This window comes from Pezoporus wallicus, unplaced genomic scaffold (assembly GCF_028554395.1).
Source record: "Pezoporus wallicus isolate ANWC-B61680 ecotype Strahan unplaced genomic scaffold, APGP_CSIRO_Pwel_v1 scaffold_2696, whole genome shotgun sequence".
Taxonomy (NCBI): domain Eukaryota; kingdom Metazoa; phylum Chordata; class Aves; order Psittaciformes; family Psittacidae; genus Pezoporus; species Pezoporus wallicus.
In genome coordinates, this window is record NW_026637439.1 from 697,377 (window position 1) to 715,130 (window position 17,754).

The 17,754-nt window shown below is 40.9% G+C and overlaps 1 protein-coding gene across 5 annotated transcripts in view; it reads right to left on the minus strand.

Moving 5' to 3' along the window:
- The window catches only part of AP3B1 (adaptor related protein complex 3 subunit beta 1), a 163,592-nt gene that overhangs the window by 110,387 nt on the left and 35,451 nt on the right, over positions 1-17,754 (minus strand). For 4 of the 5 annotated variants that reach the window (XM_057405436.1, XM_057405437.1, XM_057405439.1 and 1 more), the window contains exons 6-7: positions 17,517-17,583; positions 5,208-5,387 (exon numbers count right to left, since the gene is read on the minus strand). In XM_057405436.1, coding sequence (XP_057261419.1) covers positions 5,208-5,387; positions 17,517-17,583 — 247 coding nt within the window. Of the gene's footprint in view, positions 1-5,207; positions 5,388-6,034; positions 6,105-17,516; positions 17,584-17,754 lie in introns of those variants that run through there. The other variant, XM_057405440.1, reaches the window with a different exon arrangement.

The window sequence follows — 17,754 nt, forward strand, 5'->3', positions numbered from 1 at the left end:
CAAGGGCAGAGGGAAGTGGCTGAACAAGTGATGGATCCCCTTCCCTCCTACCATCACATAGAAGGAGTGAACTTAAGGAACAAGGAGGTCCCTCCTTGGAGAGGTAAGCGAAAACCCTCGCAATCCCTTTCTCCCTCCCAGTTGCCCTTGAGTAACAGGTATGAGGTCTTGGAACTACAAGGCCAGATAAATGGAGATGGAGGGGTAGATCTACCTAGTGAGTCACCTAGGGCTTGTCACTCACCCCCATGCCTTAGAACTTCCTCAACCAAGAAGAAAAGAAGAGTAATTGTGGTGGGTGACTCCCTTCTGAGGGCAAGGGCAATGAAGAGAGACTTCAGGGCCCTGCGACAGCTGGTTAGAGGGTCTGGAGAGCAAGTGGTGTTTGCCTCCATACCTGTTAGAAGCAAGGGTGAAGAGATAAATAGGAAGAGTCTGCAGATTAATGTATGGCTACGGGACTGGTGCCAAAGGCAGGGGTTTGGGTTTTTCAATCATAGGCTGCTATATGAGACACCTGGTTTGCTGGTGGCAGGTGGGATACACTAGTCCCAGAGGGGGAAAAGGTTTTTGGGGCAGGAGTTAGCAGGGCTCATTGACAGGGCTTTAAACTAGATATGAAGGGGGAAGGGGAGATAACTGGGCCTGTTAGGGACAAGCCCAAGAGAAACATGGTAGGGCTTGAAGGATGACGGACTAGGGAGGACTCTCAATCTATTGTTCCATCTGAGGGAAAGGGTAGTTGTATAGACCCTGTCCCTAACCCTAAAAGGTACCAGGGCAAGAGTTAGCAGAGCTCACTCACAGAGCTTCAGGTTAGATTCAAAGTGCGAGGGGGTTGTAGCTGGGTTTGAACTAGTGGGGCATTGTTCTAGTATTAATGAAGACCAGAAGACCTCCCGCCTCCCAAGGGTGCCAGTAGCGTGCTCTGCTCGCTCCCTGAAATGCCTGTACACCAATGCACACAGCATGGGGAATAAACAGGAGGAGTTAGAAATCTGTGTGCGGTCTAAAGGTTATGATCTGGTGGCAATTACAGAGACATGGTGGGACAGCTCACGTGACTGGAATGTGGTCATGGATGGCTATGTCCTTTTTGGGAAAGATAGGTCAGCAAAGCGAGGTGCTGGAGTTGCTCTTTATGTGAGAGAGAGACTACAACGTATTGAGTTCTGTCCAGGGGCAGATGAGGAGCAAGTGGAAAGTCTGTGGGTGCGAATTAAGAGACAGGCTGGTACGGGTGATACAGTTGTGGGGGTCTATTATAGACCTCCTGATCAGGATGAAGGAGTTGATGAGGCTTTCTACAGGCAACTGGAAGCAGCCTCACGACTACATGCCTTGGTCCTCATGGGGGATTTTAGCTACCCCGATATTTGCTGGAAGACTTACACAGCCAGTCATTCACAGTCTAGGAGGTTCCTCCAGTGCACTGCTGATAAATTCTTAATGCAAATGGTGGACAAACCAACTAGGAGAGGAGCGCTGCTGGATCACCAACAAGGAGGGTCTGTTCGAAGCGGTGATGGTCAATGGCAGCCTTGGCTGCAGTGACCATGAGATGGTGGAGTTTGGGATCTTGTGTGGGAGGAATAGAATACCTAGCAAGGCCACAATTCTGGATTTCCGAAGGGCCAACTTTGGCCTCTTCAATCAATTGCTAAGGGAAGTCTCATGGGAAAGGGTACTAGGTGGTAAAGGGGCTCAAGATAGTTGGTCAGCATTCAAGGACCACTTCTTCCAAGCTCAGGATCAGAGTGTCCCAATGGGTAGGAAGTCAAGTAGGGGAGCCAGGAGACCAGCATGGTTAAACAAGGAACTGCTGGGCAAACTCATATGGAAAAAGAGAATCTATGGATTATGGAAGGAGGGGCTGGCCACTTGGGAGGAATATAGGGCAGTTGTTAGAGAATGTAGGGAGGCAATTAGGACAGCTAAGGCCTCCTTGGAACTTAATCTTGCAAGTCAGGTTAAGGACAATAGAAAGGGCTTCTTCAAATACACAGCGGATAAAACTAACACAAGAGGCAATATAGGCCCACTGCTGAACGAGGTGGGTGCCCTGGAGACAGAGGATATAAACAAGGCAGAGGTGCTGAATGCCTTCTTTGCCTCTGTCTTTATTCCTGCAGACTCTCCCTGGGGGACCCATATTCCTATAGCCCCAGAAGGAGTCGGGATAAAGCAGGAGTTTGCTTTGGTGGATAAGGATTGGGTTAGGGATCAGTTAAGTAATCTGGACATCTGTAAATCGATGGGTCCGGATGGAATACACCCGCGGGTGCTGAGGGAGCTGGTGGAGGTCATTGCTGAGCCACTCTCCATCGTCTTTGGTAAGTCGTGGGAAACAGGTGAGGTGCCTGAGGACTGGAGGATGGCAAATGTCACACCGGTCTATAAGAAGGGCAAGAAGGAGGACCCGGGTAATTATAGACCAGTCAGCCTTACCTCCATCCCTGGAAAGGTGATGGAACAACTTATTCTTGACACCATCTCTAGACATATCAAGGATGAGGGGGTCATTAAGAGCAGCCAACATGGTTTTACCAAGGGGAAGTCACGTTTGACCAACCTTACAGCCTTCTATGAGCAAGTAACTAGGTGGATGGATGATGGTAGAGCGGTAGATGTGGTTTTTCTTGATTTCAGTAAGGCATCTGATACTGTCTCCCACAGCATCCTCATAGATAAGCTAAGGAAGTATGGGCTTGATGATCAGGTAGTGAGGTGGATCAAGAACTGGTTGAAAGGAAGAAGGCAGAGAGTTGTGGTTAATGGGGCAGAATCCATCTGGAGGTCTGTGACTAGTGGAGTCCCTCAGGGGTCGGTGCTGGGACCAGTGCTGTTTAATATTTTCATCAGTGACCTGGATGAGGGAACTGAATGTACCCTCAGCAAGTTTGCTGATGATGCTAAACTGGGAGGAGTGGCTGACACACCAGAGGGCTGTGGTGCCATTCAGCTCTCTACAACGACTGTCAAGGCTTCTGACCAAGCCAGCTATTCATAGAAGACACCCTCCCAGACTGAATATACATTTGATGGTGGATCTGTAACACCAGGACAGCTGAAGCAGTCACTATCTTCTGTGATACTCATCTCCTTGCAAAAACAGGTATGGCTTAACAGCTTGAAAATCAGTTCCTGAGTTTCTAGACTGCAACTCAACACCTTCAGAGAAACCAAGAGCATCTGTATTTTAAACATCCTCATGGATTAGGCTGAAAGTTGTTATGCTTCAGAAGTTGTTTGCAAACAACTTGACAGTCCCAGCAGCTCCTGCAACAACAGCAGGGCAAAACATTTAAACTGGGATGTTTAAATGCAGTGTTATCTTAAATGCAGCGTTAAATGCTTAAAAAGCAGTGTTATCTGCCATCAAAAACGTCACTTCCCAGAAAACTTGAATTGTTGTTCCCAGTTAGTTCTGAGCAGGCATTTTCTCTCAGAAAATGAGCGTTTTGCTTGTGTTCCAGTTAATACATGTTAAACCTGAATACAGTTGACATGGAAAAAGGCTATTCCAAAAATGCTATTCACATGTCACTACTTCAAAAACACCTTCTAAATGTTTCAAAATAAACAGGATAAATCAAGGACATTCTTCCTCCCACTGTTCATGATCAGAACATATTCTGTCCTTCAAAGAAGATAAAAATAGCAATATAAACCTAACTATTCTTGGTTAATGGGTAATTCAATGAAAGTTTTGCAGCAATTTTAAGCATATTGTTCACAAAAGCATTTTTCCCCGTAACTGGCAAGTATCCCAAATTTTCTTTGGGTTTCTAGGTGCACAAGAAATCGGTTCAGAACAATACACTATTGCTTGCTGGGAATTAGCTCAATTTGAACAAAAGCAGCATATGTTCCTCAAGAAGCAAGGTAAATTTTAGTGAATAAAAATGCAAATATGCATTTTAACAGCCTTGAATTTATTAATCTGATAGGTTTAATTTCCATTTTCCTGCATCAGCTTTATTTATAAAGTGTCATGCCCTATAAATATGCTGTTATTTTCTATAGTCAAGCACCCTCTTAACAAATCTTCTCATTAATATGTAAATTTAAAGTCAATCGGTCTTCTCCCTGACAGCGCCATGAATTCCTAGTGCACTATATAATCGGCTTTGACTTGGCATCCACTATTTATCATCAAAGATGTCAGTTAGAAAAATTATGGAAAATGCACTGCAATTGATATGATTGCAATCTACTTTGTCAACACTTAATTGTTCCTCAAATCATACATTTACATATAAACAGCCTAAATACTGATCCATAATGATGCAAATAAACTAAATTAAAAATCTCTTCTACTGCACAAGATGCCCTGTTGTATGATGAGTTCATTTAAGAAGCTATTGACAATGGCATGTATTTCAACTAGCCCCAGAAAAAAAAAAAAATCTGCTAATTTAATTGCTGAATAGGTAGTCTGAATTTTGCCCTGAGATTCATGAAAGTGGAAACAAAATGTTATTAACACTTTATATTAATACCTTGTCCCTGCCCATAGAAGGAGGGCTGGAACTTGATGATCTTATGGTCCTTTCCAACCCTAACTATTCTATGATTCTACACCACTGATGACCAATTTAAGGTTGACACAGGCAGTACTGTTACACAAACCTTTTACATTCCTAGAGCAGAAGCCACAGCAACAACTGTCATCCCTCCGGTTTCAGTGAAAAAAAAAGTACATTAGAGCCTTAAAGAAACCTAATCCCATCAAGACTGCCAACCTCTCAGTCCAAGACAGGTCATTCTCCACTTCTACTCTTCCTTTGTCTAGTCACTGACTAGAACTGGTTTAAACCAATTGTGAAACTGTAGCTTTAGGTAAAGCAAATTATCAATTTTGATTCTTTATAAAGGTCAAAAAGAAGAATTCAAGTTACTTTCTTTCAACAAACAACTGACTCAAGGATGTTAAGAAAACATAGTAATTAAGTTTCTCTTTCCTTATTATATATTTTACAATCTGTATGTAATACATGACAGATTATAGCCTGGAAGGTGAATTCTCATGTTCTGAAATAAACTGGATGCCTCCTGTTAATGAACCCTCAGAGAGGTAAAACTTACGCATTTAATACCTATTTTAACTAAAATATGTATAAAAATGCATCTTGAAAGTCTAAGTATCCAACATATAATTTGGAAATGCAAGCACATAATTGTAATTTAAAAAGTCACAAACTTACCTTCCATGGGCTTACAAACTGTGTACGTGCATATCGAGTTAACATGTGGATTATAACAACTTGACCCCACTCTTCCACATCAACCAACAAGTTACAGAGCTTTCTGTAGTTCTTGTGAATCAGATCTATTCTATCTGGACACACTTCCTCAAATGCCATTACAACGCTCCCAGCCACCAGCTAGAAAACAAAATATAAATAGGTCAGTGTTCCTTCTACATCCCATTCACAAGTAAGAATCAGAACTAATACTAGCAATTCTCAGCGATTTCAAATTGTTTCTATTCAGTGAAAACAAACAACAACAACAAACCTGAGCCCAGATAAATGGTATCTTACTTAAAACAGAATTGGAGTTAAGTTTATTAGAACAGAGAAAACATTTGCTCTTTCTATTACACACATAAATCTTAGTTCCCAGCCCTGAAGACACAGTGTAATGTAAGCATAAATTTTTTTTCTTTCAGTTATAGTTTCCAAATAAATTATCAGAGAACTTGCAATTAACTCAGAAGTAACAGGAAACAACAAGTATAATACAGCGATATGTCCAACAAGGTCTATTGGGATTCTCTTATCAACACTGGCATGATCAAACCGAAGAGGAGGCAAGTGAAGTTTCCCACCACTACTGGAATGCAAACTTCTCTCTCAATACAGCCAAATCAACTCTCATATGAAATTTTATCTTTAGGGTTTCATGAACACACTTCAGAGGGAAAAAAAATAAATAAAAAAGGCATAAACCCAAGCAATATAATGGAGGTACATTAATACTTTTCCTCCAAGCACAGAACCAGAATTTCTGCATGTTGTTCAGCGCTTACCTACCAGTTCCAAAATTACAGAAATGGATCATGTATGCTGTCCTACATCCTCATGCAATTTTTTGCATCTATGAGAAATAAATAAATGCATACAAAAATCCTCATACTATGACTTTTATAATACCAGCTTTGTTTTCTAAGAGAAACTTAAATAGATTCTCAACGTTATAACAGCTCAAGACTTACTAAAACCTTTTGATACAGCATTTTCTTTTATAAATAAAGGAAACATATATTGAGGTTACTGCTAAAATTCTGGCAGCAGGTTACCTTGACTGTGGGAAAATCTCAAAAGCTGATCGTGCCTTGTGAGGACATGCCATTGTGTGACTGGAATTACTGTTCTTTCTCCTTTAATTGCTTTAATTAAGATTTGTTTTGTTGCAGAATACATGTTAAGTCAAATAACTGAAACAATGACACTTTATATGAAGCGGCTGATATGTATGCAGTTAGCATGCATGCAAGTATAGCCTTCTGGCAGCAAATTAATATCATATTCTATCTGAGCACTGGGGATCTGCGTTTCAACCTCTAAAATTTCCCCAATGACTTAAAGTAAGCAATTAAATACGAGTGCAGTTTATTGAAATGGTACTTTTTGAGAAATATTAAATACAATGATATTCATATGTTACATTTTTCTCCCTGTATTTGGCTGACATTTGGTTTATTAGTATGCACCCAACATTACAATTGAAAGAAAACAGCTCAGAATACAGTCTTGCTATTATGCTAAACAAGTTTCAGGCTCTGTGGGGATTTTATGAATTACCAAGAAGAATAAACGTGAAGTTGCATTTATTGTCTCCAGCCCTGTCCACATACTGGTACCTGCTGGTCCCAGCAAGGATACAACTCATTCCAGGGAGCAGAATTTGATTATTTGATAGAGCTAAATAAAATACAGTCTGCATCTAAAATAATTTACCATTTTTTGTGTATCCCAAAAGCAATAGCTCTTTCTTTCGTCTTGTACTAGCTTTCTTCTTAATAACATGCTGCAATAAACTGTTCTGCAATTCAAAACTGCTGCAAGTTGCTGCTTAGGTATTAGTTCAAGGATCAGCAGAAGACAGTGGTTAACTCCAGGCAAATCGCTATCAGTCCTGAGTAAGTATCCCATTAGGCCAGATAAGCTGAGGGTGAAAGAGAAGAGTGGCAAGAGTTCTATGTTAGAACTCTCTTGCAGCAAAACAATTTTATCAGAATGCAAACCTCTGAACTACTGCTAAGGCCAGCTTGCAGAGGACAGTGTGACAGACCTGAAGTTCTGTAAGAAAGGGATGACACTTTCAAACCACAGAGACTTTTTCAGATCACTGTCCCATAAACTTTATTGTGGAGATTCTACTCTTTAACACTGCAAGACAGTACAGGGTCTCTTGATGGGTCTGACATACAAGAGGAGAAAAGGAGAGAGGGAAAGAGAAGAAGTGAGGGTGGAGAGACTGACACACAGATCAATACATGACTATAAGAACAGTCACAGCTTAATATTTAAAAATACCCTTCAGTTGTGAAGGGTGACATGAATTATGCTGCCTGACTGTAGTTCTGGAGTGGATACCCTCGCCTTTTACTGCTACTCATACTGCACGCACATTTTTGCTGTATTTCTCTTTCATTTGGATATGATACAGTTTGAAATCAGAGATAAAATAATACATATAATTTAGATCTTTCAAAACTGAGCAAATATCCTGTGAATAGCACTGGCTTTTTAAAAGTTCAGTTACTATGAGTAAAAAAAAATTAATGCAAAAAAATAGTTATACTATAAAACAGGAATTCCGAATAATTACTTATTTCTATACACCTATTAAAATTTAGAATGAAAATGCTGTCACTTGTGAATGCTTAAAAGACATTAATAAAAATTTGAAGACAAAACGTACAAAATGCAAGAGGTGCACTGGATGAACAAGCATTTTATTCCTGTGGCAAGTCCCTAGATTTACAAGTTAATGCAGGAAATGCCATGCATCACGAGACTATTTAACATCACATCTCTCTTCCCCATTATTTCATTTTCAAAAATTAGGCTTTTCATTTGAAAGGGGCGGAAAAAAAAAGAAAGGGAGAATGCACTGGTAACTAGAGGATTTACCTGAGGAAATTTCCTAATACTTTCTTAATAAGACATTATTTTCTAGTTGACACTGCTTCCCCTATAGTATGATCCTACTATACATCTAAACATCAGAGGAACAGCTAATAATCTTTGTTTATTGAATGCTCAACATTCCATAAAAATATTTAGAATTAAAACAAAATGATCCAATCAGAATATAAAACCAAAAAGTATCGGTTTCCAAAAAACAGTCAGTTAATTTCCATCTTGCTGTGTCAATAGTAGCTTTTTGTATAAGGAGAAAATATAAATCATTCCAACAAAACTCGCAATGAGCTCATCAGATTCAAATGCTGCTTTCCATTTATGTATTTTTTATATTAAAGCAATAAACATGGTTCATTTGTCTTCCACTGGTTGCCACGTTTTTCTGTGCTGTTGCTATGAACTTCAGCCATTAGCTGTGCTCCAAGGTAAACTATATGAACCATCAACAAAAGTGACACCCAATCTATGGAGTTCATATTTTCTCCAGATTATCTATGCTAGTTGACAAGCTGGTAATGAAAAAAATCACACTAAGCAAATGGTTCCTCTAATAACAATAAATTTTCTATAAAATTATGAAGGGTACAAAACGTTTCCTTGCATCTATTTTGTCATGAATTCTAATTAACGCTGCAAAAACCTGAGAGTGCTGGGTCATCACAAGAAGTGCATCGAGGTTTGATTGATAATACAATGCAAGTTGGCCTATGCTGCCAAGATTCCTCTCTCTCAAATTAATGGCCACCCCACCTGCCCTAATCATACAGCCCAAATGATATTCCCCTTCTTATTTCAATTTTCTGGAGGCAAGGAAACTGGAAAAGATCAGTCATTTATCTTCTAATAGCTGGATAATAGATCTATCACAATAAAACATCTGCACAAACTCGGTAATTTTTTTTTCCACAAAAGTGAAGCTTTTACCAACATTAAATCAGTAAGTTAAGAAAATACTGTCTTATCCACATATTTGGGTTCCAAACTAAAATACTGAGTTATTAACAGAAGCCTGCTGTTAAAAAGTAGAAGCTTAGCTTTCTTTTCCCATTATGCCCAAATACACTGCTTTTGTAAAGATTCCTGGGATCATTTTTTAATCTCAGGGGTCTCACTTGGCAGTTTGCAACAGAAATCTCAGTACTCACATATTTGTGTAAAGACTTTTCACCCCCAAACCACAATTAATACTAAGTTGCATCTGTAACATTTAGAAGTAAATTATCACACCAGAAGAGAATAAAAAAATTATTTAAATATTAAAAGTAGTTCAATGTGATTAAGATACTCTCAAAGATATTATTTAAGCGCGGCTAAAGGAAAATGTAGCCTTTAGAAAAAAGTGTAAAACTTAATTAGCAATAAAGAAATTCCATGCAATAAGCTAATCATCAGGCTTGTTAAATTAATCAAAAAATAGCATAAGAGTGAAGTGATACAGAATCAACTGAAAAGAAAGAGTGAACTAGTTTCCTCTGAAATACCCAATTACACCCTCACATATTACTATGTAAGTAGCTATATGGCTTTCAGAAAAAAAACATTTTAGCATAAAATAGGTACATGCTTTTATCTTCTTTTCTACCTAAAATCACATCAGCTGCTCAATTATCTAGAGTTACTTGAAAATTAAAAGGAGCAGGCATTCATGCTCTGGTACCTGCTTATCAAAGTCCGAGGTACTTTTTTCTGTAAAGCAATGGCAAAAACACAGCTAGGAGCTTAAGCCTTTGTAATAAAAATACTTATAAACATCTTCTCTGTTTAAAAATAAAATACACTGGCACAAAAATCACACTTTGTTGATACACTCTAATTCCCAGTTAGCTACCCTTGAGATATGTTAACGATGGTATGCACTTGATGATTTTGCATCTTAGATTAACTGAGAGCTTGGCTTTTAATTGAATCTTCATGTTAAGTCACTTAAGGAGTAGAGTGATCTTTCATTTAACTTACCAGAAATGTTAATGAAGTGCTGAGTTAAGGTTAGATCTCATCTTATTTTAAGCTTTGCTTACCTCAGCTTACACTAAAAATTTACTACTGATTGAGACCTAAAAAATGAACATATTTTGTTCATTCTGATGAAACAGCTTCATTTTACTGTAGTAAAATTATCATCCAGGCAGTTTCTTGCTATTTCAAATGTAAAATTACTATGACTAATTTAAATACATTGTGCCTTTTCTTTGCACCATAAACTGCATTAATAATCCACAACACCGTGTCCTCTCTGAAAAAAAACAAAGAAACCAAACCTGGTTGACATAAATTTAAAGGCATCTTTAGTAGTCATACTATTTCACCTTAATGCAGAAATTATGCCAAAGTTTCAAAAACCCTGCTTGAGGTTAAACAGAGAAAATAAACAAATTACGAGTAAAAATTTACTTTTCACTACAGCTAAAACTCAAGCATCACTTGGACAACATTCAACTGTCCTATACATCATTAATATTCATAATTACAGTCTTCCTCCAAACATGTTTAAAACAAATGGACCAAAAAACCCCAAACACAACCATCACCACCAAAAAACCCACAAAAGAACCCCAGAAAACCCCCACCATCCAAACCCAACCAACCAAAACACAAAATTACAAACAAAAAAGTTAAATGGTGGATTTTCCCACACCCAGTTAATATATACAATGCATTATGGCTTGCCTAGGGATTATTAGCCGTAATAACAATAATAACACAGAAATACCAGAAGTAACCTGACACTTCCATCAAGGGAAAGAAAGGCGGAGAGTCACTGGTGCTCAACAACTCCCAATGTCAGTAGGATTTCTCACATTCTAGTAAGGACACTATATAAGGAAAACATCATCACTTCCCCAACAAATGGATCTGCTGACATAAGATTAAAATACCAGCTAATGACAACTAATGCTGATGTAATGAAACAGCTTCTGTGCATTTAAATTGAAGGAATCCAGAGATTAGAATCACAGAATCATAGAATAGTTAGGGTTGGAAAGGACCTTAAGATCATCTAGTTCCAACCCCCCTGCCGTGGGCAGGGACACCTTACGTTAAATCATATCACCCAAGGCCTCGTCCAGCCTGATCTTGAACACTGCCAGGGATGGAGCGTTCACAAACTCCCTGGGCAACCTATTCCACTGGCTCACCACCCCAAAAGGAAAGAATTTCTTCCTTATATACAATCTAAACTTCCCCTGTTTAAGTTTTAACTCGTTACCCCTTGTCCTATCACTACAGTCTCTAATGAAGAGTCCCTCTCCAGCATCCCTATAGGCCCCCTTCAGATACTGGAAGGCTGCTATGAGGTCTCCAGGCAGCTTTCTCTTCTCCAGGCTGTGCCTGGGATTGTTCCGACCCAGGTGTAGGACCTGGCACTTGGCATGGTTAAACTTCATGAGGTTGGCATCAGCCCACCTCACAAGCGTGTCAAGGTCCCTCTGGATGGCATTCCTTCCCTCCAGGGTATCAACCAAACCACACAGCTTGGCGGCATCGACAAACTTGCTTGAGGGCGCACTCAATCCCACTGTCCATGTCAGCGACAAAGATGTTGAACAAGACTGGTGCCAACACCGATCCCTGAGGGACTCCACTTGTTACTGGTCTCCAGATTAGGGTCAAGTAAATGCTCGTGGTCTGAGTTTTCACTCTAGAAATTCCAGGCCATTTCACTATCAAAACAGCCAACAGAGGGTGCAAAAAACAATCAAACACAGCACTTGATGAGGGTATGACAAAATGCTGTTGCTTTGCAGCTCAGACTCATTTCTAGAATTCCTGTGGCAACAAACCCAACTTAACTATCTTTACAAAGACTGCAAAATATATTCTAAAAGCCTTTGTTTTTATGTGTGTAAAGCATCTGTTTTCTTTTCTGCTAAGTGTATAAAATTGAGCTTCCCTTAGAGAATACGGAATGGTGGTTCAAATTAATATGACTTTTGCAAGAGGAGCTTAAATAGGACTTAAAAAGTAGGCAGCTCAAGACTATACAGCCTACATGTGCACATACCTGTACATAAGGATCACCCCCGTAAGCACCTGCATCTGCTGAATTTTAAAAGCTAAGAGTAGCTACAAGTGGTACTCTATTCCCTCCACTATGAGAAAATTCCTATGTTCTCCATTTAAAGGCAAAGAACGTTTATTTAAATTACATTTACCTGCTAATAAGCCATTTATGCACTATGCACTCTCTGTTAGTAAATATGGAGGTTTTCTTGGAACATTCAGCAAAACATGACAAGGCATAACTATAAGATAAAGCTTTTCTGTGCTAGACTGGTCGTCAAAAAACTCTAAAAGATTAAAGAGAGACCTATCCACTTTAGATCACCACAAGCTGTGGAGTCTGGGATGAAAGAGCACATATTAATACTTAGTTTTTATTCAGACAGTCTTGAAAAGAGATTTGTAGGGTTCCTTTTTGGAATAATATTTTTTCATACAACTTTGTGAAAAAGCAAAAATTCTTAAGATTAGATGTCTCAGCCCAGGTTGGAATCAGGTCTTGCTAGGAAACAGACCAAGAGGAATCAGGGAGAGGAAAAAGTTGCAGCAGTTAACCATATTATGTCTCCAAAGAGGTCCAGAAGACCCAATTCTAGACCATCATTCTTAGCTTTCTGAATGTGCTGACAAAATAGCACATCTTTGACTATTGCTTCAGCTGGTATCTTTACAAATATGGTGTCCATCATTCACTGTCACAGAGGCACTAGAATTGCAGCACATACTAAGCAATAAATGTTAATTCCCTTATAAATAACTCCAAGTGCCAGTATCAGTGTGCAGAGGAAAAAGAAGATCCAAACCTACTCCATTTTTTTTTCTCTAGCATTTTGTTAAAGCAAATTTGTAAATTACTAGTTCATAGAATCATAGCCTAGTTAGATAACTTGCCATTTACCATAAGCAATAGGGACTAAGAAACAGAGTGAAAACATATGGATTTTATTTTCCTGTCATCAGCAATAAAAAGTAACAAAGATAGCTTCTTAGCCCTTTATGCCTCCACAGGTATAAAGAATCTAATCTCACATTCAGAGATTGCATGCACACCAAGAACATGAACCGCAAAAAGAAAACACACAAAGAACCACTGGGGGGCAACTCCACAGAAGCACAAAGGCCTCTGACAAGTGAGTACAGGTGCAGTCAGGAGAGCTAACTAACTGATTTACCATCTGCTGAGCCTTTAAGCTCCAGCACTGTCCTTCAGTAACCCTTCAGTGGAAGCTGCAAAATAGATTTTAGAGAATGACACCCACCATTCAGGTCCTAAACACCTGGACTGTGCTAGAACAACACAATCCTGTGTGTTACAAAACACTTGGCAAATAAGAGGTGACGCAACATGTTATCTGGCATGTAGTGGTATGTTCGTTTACCCCAAAAGGTTTACATTTACTAAATGGATGCTTTAAACTAGATGTGCTGGGGGAGGAGGGCATCATTCCACCCCAACACACCCAGTCAGTTCCCAGCACCTATAATAAACGCTCAGAGCGATGCAGAGATATCCCAGCCGCTCCAGCCAATGAGCCAGTTTCATTTGGAGCTCAGCTCAGATGCCTCTATACAAATGCCCATAGCATGTGGAACAAACAAGAGGAATTAGAGATGTGTGCACGTCTACGGGGCATGATATAGTAGGCATCTGTCGTGGTTTAAACCCAGTCAGGTAGTTCGTTCGCTCACTTCCCCCCCCTTTCTTGCCCTCCCCCTGCTCTCGGAGGGATGGAGAGGAGAATTGAAAAGAATGCAACTCCCACGGGTTGAGATAAGAACAGTTTAGTAACTAAGGTATAACACAACTCACGACTGCTACCACCAATGATAATAATGATAAAGGAAATAACAAGGGAAGAGAATACAACACCTCAGCACCAGCTGACTGATAACTCGACCCCCAAGCCCGACCAAGCTCCGACCGATACCTCCTCCAACCCTGCAGTCTCCCAGCCCTTCCGTCTCACTCTCAGTTACATCCTGGGCATGACGTGCTGTGGTATGGAATACCTCTTTGGTCAGTTTGGGTCAGGTGTCCTGTCTCTGCTTCCTCCTGGCTTCCCCTCCTCCCTGGCAGAGCATGAGGCTCACAAAGTCCTTGGCCAAACCAAAACATCCTTGTTATCAGCTCTGTTCCCGAGCTGAAAGTCAAAACACTGCACTACACTAGCTACCAAGAAGGAGAAAAAATGACTGCTACTGCTGAACCCAGGACAGCATCACAGAAACATGGTGGGATGGCTCCTATGACTGGAGTGTTGGAATGGAAGGTTACAGGCTCTTTAGGAAGGACAGGCCTGGCAAACAGGGAGGGGGAGTTGCCCTTTATGTTAGGGATAGGCTGGAGAGTATGGAACTCTCTCTGGGGACAGGTGAGCAGTCCACAGAGAGTTTGTGGGTCAGGGTTAAAGGGAATGTAGCTATGGGAGACATTACTGTGGGGATCTGTTACAGACCGCCTGATCAAGAGGACTCTGTGGATGAAGCACTCTATAGACAGACAGGAAAAGCCTCATGTTCACAGGCCCTTGTTCTCATGGGGGACTTCAGCCACCCTGACATCTGTTGGAAGGACGGTACCTCGATTGTGTAGAAGACAACTTCCTTCTGCAAGTAATAGAGGAGCTGACAAGGAGAGATGCCATGCTTGACCTCGTGCTCACCAACAGAGAAGGGCTGGTTGGAAATGTGACGCTCCAGGGCAGCCTTGGTTGCAGTGATCATGAGATGGTCGAATTCAAGAACTTCAGGACAGTGAGAAGAGTGTACAGCAAGCTCACTGCCCTGGACTTCAAGAGAGCAGACTTTGGCCTCTTCAGGAACCTGCTTAATAAGGTTCCATGGGATACAGCCCTAGAGGGCAGGGGGGCCCAAGACTGTTGCTTGATATTCAAGGATCACCTGCTACAAGCTCTGGAGTGTTGCATCCCAACATGCAGCAGGAGGGCCAGGAGACGTCCTTGGATGGATAAGGAGCTGCTGAGAAAATTCAAAGGAAAAAAGAGGTGGAAGCAAGGACAGGCAGCCTGGGAAGAATACTGGGATGTTGTCTGGGAAGCTAGGGACCAGGTTAGGAAAGCTAAGGCCCAGTTAAAATTAAACTTAGTTGCTAAGCCACTGTCTATCATATTTGAAAAATCATGGCAGTCAGGTGAAATTCCTGATGACTGGAAAAAAAGAAATATAGCCCCCATTTTCAAGAAGGAGAAAATGGATGACACAGGAAACTACAGACCAGTAAGTCTCACCTCTGTGCCTGGCAAAATCTTGGAGCAGATTCTCCTGGAAGGCATGCTAAGGCACATGAAAATCAACAAGGTGCTTGGTGACAGCCAGCATGGCTTCACTAAGGGGAAATCCTGCCTGACCAATTTGGTGGCCTTCTCTGATGGGGCTACGGAACTGATGGACAGGGGTAGAGCAGTTGATGTCACCTACATGGACTTGTGCAAAGCGTTCGACACTTTCCCACATAACATTCTTGTCTCTAAATTGGAGAGACATCAATTTGATAGGTGGACCACTTGGCGGATAAAGAATTGGCTGGATGGCGACACGCGAAGAGTTGTGGTCAATGGCTCAATGTCCAGCTGGAGACCAGTAGCAAGTGGTGTCCCTCAGGGATTGTTGTTGGGACCGGTCTTGTTCAACATCTTTGTCGGTGACATGGACAGAGGGATTGAGTGCGCCCTCAGCAAGTTTGCCAACGACACCAAGCTGTGTGGTTCAGTTGATACCCTGGAGGGAAGGAATGCCATCCAGAGGGACCTTGACATGCTTGTGAGGTGGGCTGATGCCAACCTCATGAAGTTTAACCATGACAAGTGCAAGGTCCTACACCTGGGTTGGGGCAATCCCAGGCACAGCTACAGGTTGGGCAGAGAAGAGATCCAGAGCAGCCCTGCAGAGAAGGACTTGGGGGTGTTGGTCGATGAGAAAATGAACATGAGCTGGCTGCAGTGTGTGCTTGCAGCCCAGAAAGCCAACCGTATCCTGGGCTGCCTCAAAAGGAGCGTGACCAGCAGGTCGAGGGAGGTGATCCTGCCCCTCTACTCTGCTCTCGTGAGACCTCACCTGGAGTATTGTGTGCAGTTCTGGTGTCCTCAACATAAAAAGGACATGGAACTGTTGGAACAAGTCTAGAGGATGGACACGAGGATGATCAGGGGACTGGAGCACCTCCTGTATGAAGACAGGCTGAGAAAGTGGGGCTGTTCAGCCTGGAGAAGAGAAAGCTGCCTGGAGACCTCATAGCAGCCTTCCAGTATCTGAAGGGGGCCTAGAGGGAATGCTGGGGAGGGACTCTTCATTAGGGACTGTAGTGACAGGACAAGGGGTAACGAGTTAAAACTTAAACAGGGGAAGTTCAGACTGTATATAAGGAAGAAGTTCTTTCCTTTTAGGGTGGTGAGGCACTGGAATGGGTTGCCCAGAGAGGTTGCGAATGCTCCATACCTGCTGGTGTTCAAGGCCAGGCTGGATGAAGCCTTGGGGGACATGTTTTAGTGTGAGGTGTCCCTGCCCATGGCAGTGTGGCTGGAACTAGATGATCTTAAGATCCTTTCCAACCCTAACTATTCTATGATTCTGTGACTCTAAATTAGTAATTTGAACGAGCGAATGTTTTCATTTACAACTCTATTTTCTATCTCGAGTATCTTAGATTCCTTGCTCTTTGCCTTTCTGACTTAGATTCAGGAAACTTATTCATATGATGCAGGAATAGAAATACAGTTTATGAGCATCACGAGACCTCCAAGAGTTCATGCGAAAACCCTGTATCTACATAGCGCAGGCAAAATATAACAGGAGTGTTCAATATACCGAAGTTGATCAAAGGCATCAGTTTTGCTTATCAGATTGGAAGTAGGGATATTTGCAAGAACAAACAAGCACACAGAAGTACCACTGCTTAACAGCTGTACACACTACAGAGCAGATTGACATCAACAGGCATACTGTGCGCCGTACATAAGTCATTTATTCTTACAGTATCACAAATTGAAATGATCTAGCCAATTTTCCAATGGGAAAGTGGGAATGAAAATTTAGACAGACACGAATTCATATCATCACGTAACGTTCATTTTCAAAATTGAGTTTAAAGAAGTATATATGAAAAAACTTGCTAACAAGAACATATTAATACCCATGACACAAGTAAAATTATCAGCCTTATTAAAGGAGACGGTCACTGTCACAGTCATAGTATAATGCATAATTACGCAATGATACTTCTAATTAAAATCATACAAAACCACCTCAGCATTAGGAAAGTGCAGTATGTACTGCTGAATGACAGCCTCCGGAGTAAACTCTTTAAAGTACATGCATATGCAATAGCGTACTGGTTCTTACCGTACTTTTATCCTTCAAGAGCTTTTCTATCACTTCAATTAACATTTCTTTTTGTTCTGGATCAAGACTAGAAGGAAAAATAAGAATTTTTTTTTTTTACTCATTTGGTGAGACATATCCAAAATTAAAACAGGTTATGTTTGTTGACCTTCAGACGCAACCTGGGAACCAAGAGCATTGAAGAAACCACTTCCAGAAAAATCAAGGATTCCAAGAACTGAATATAAATGAACTTGAC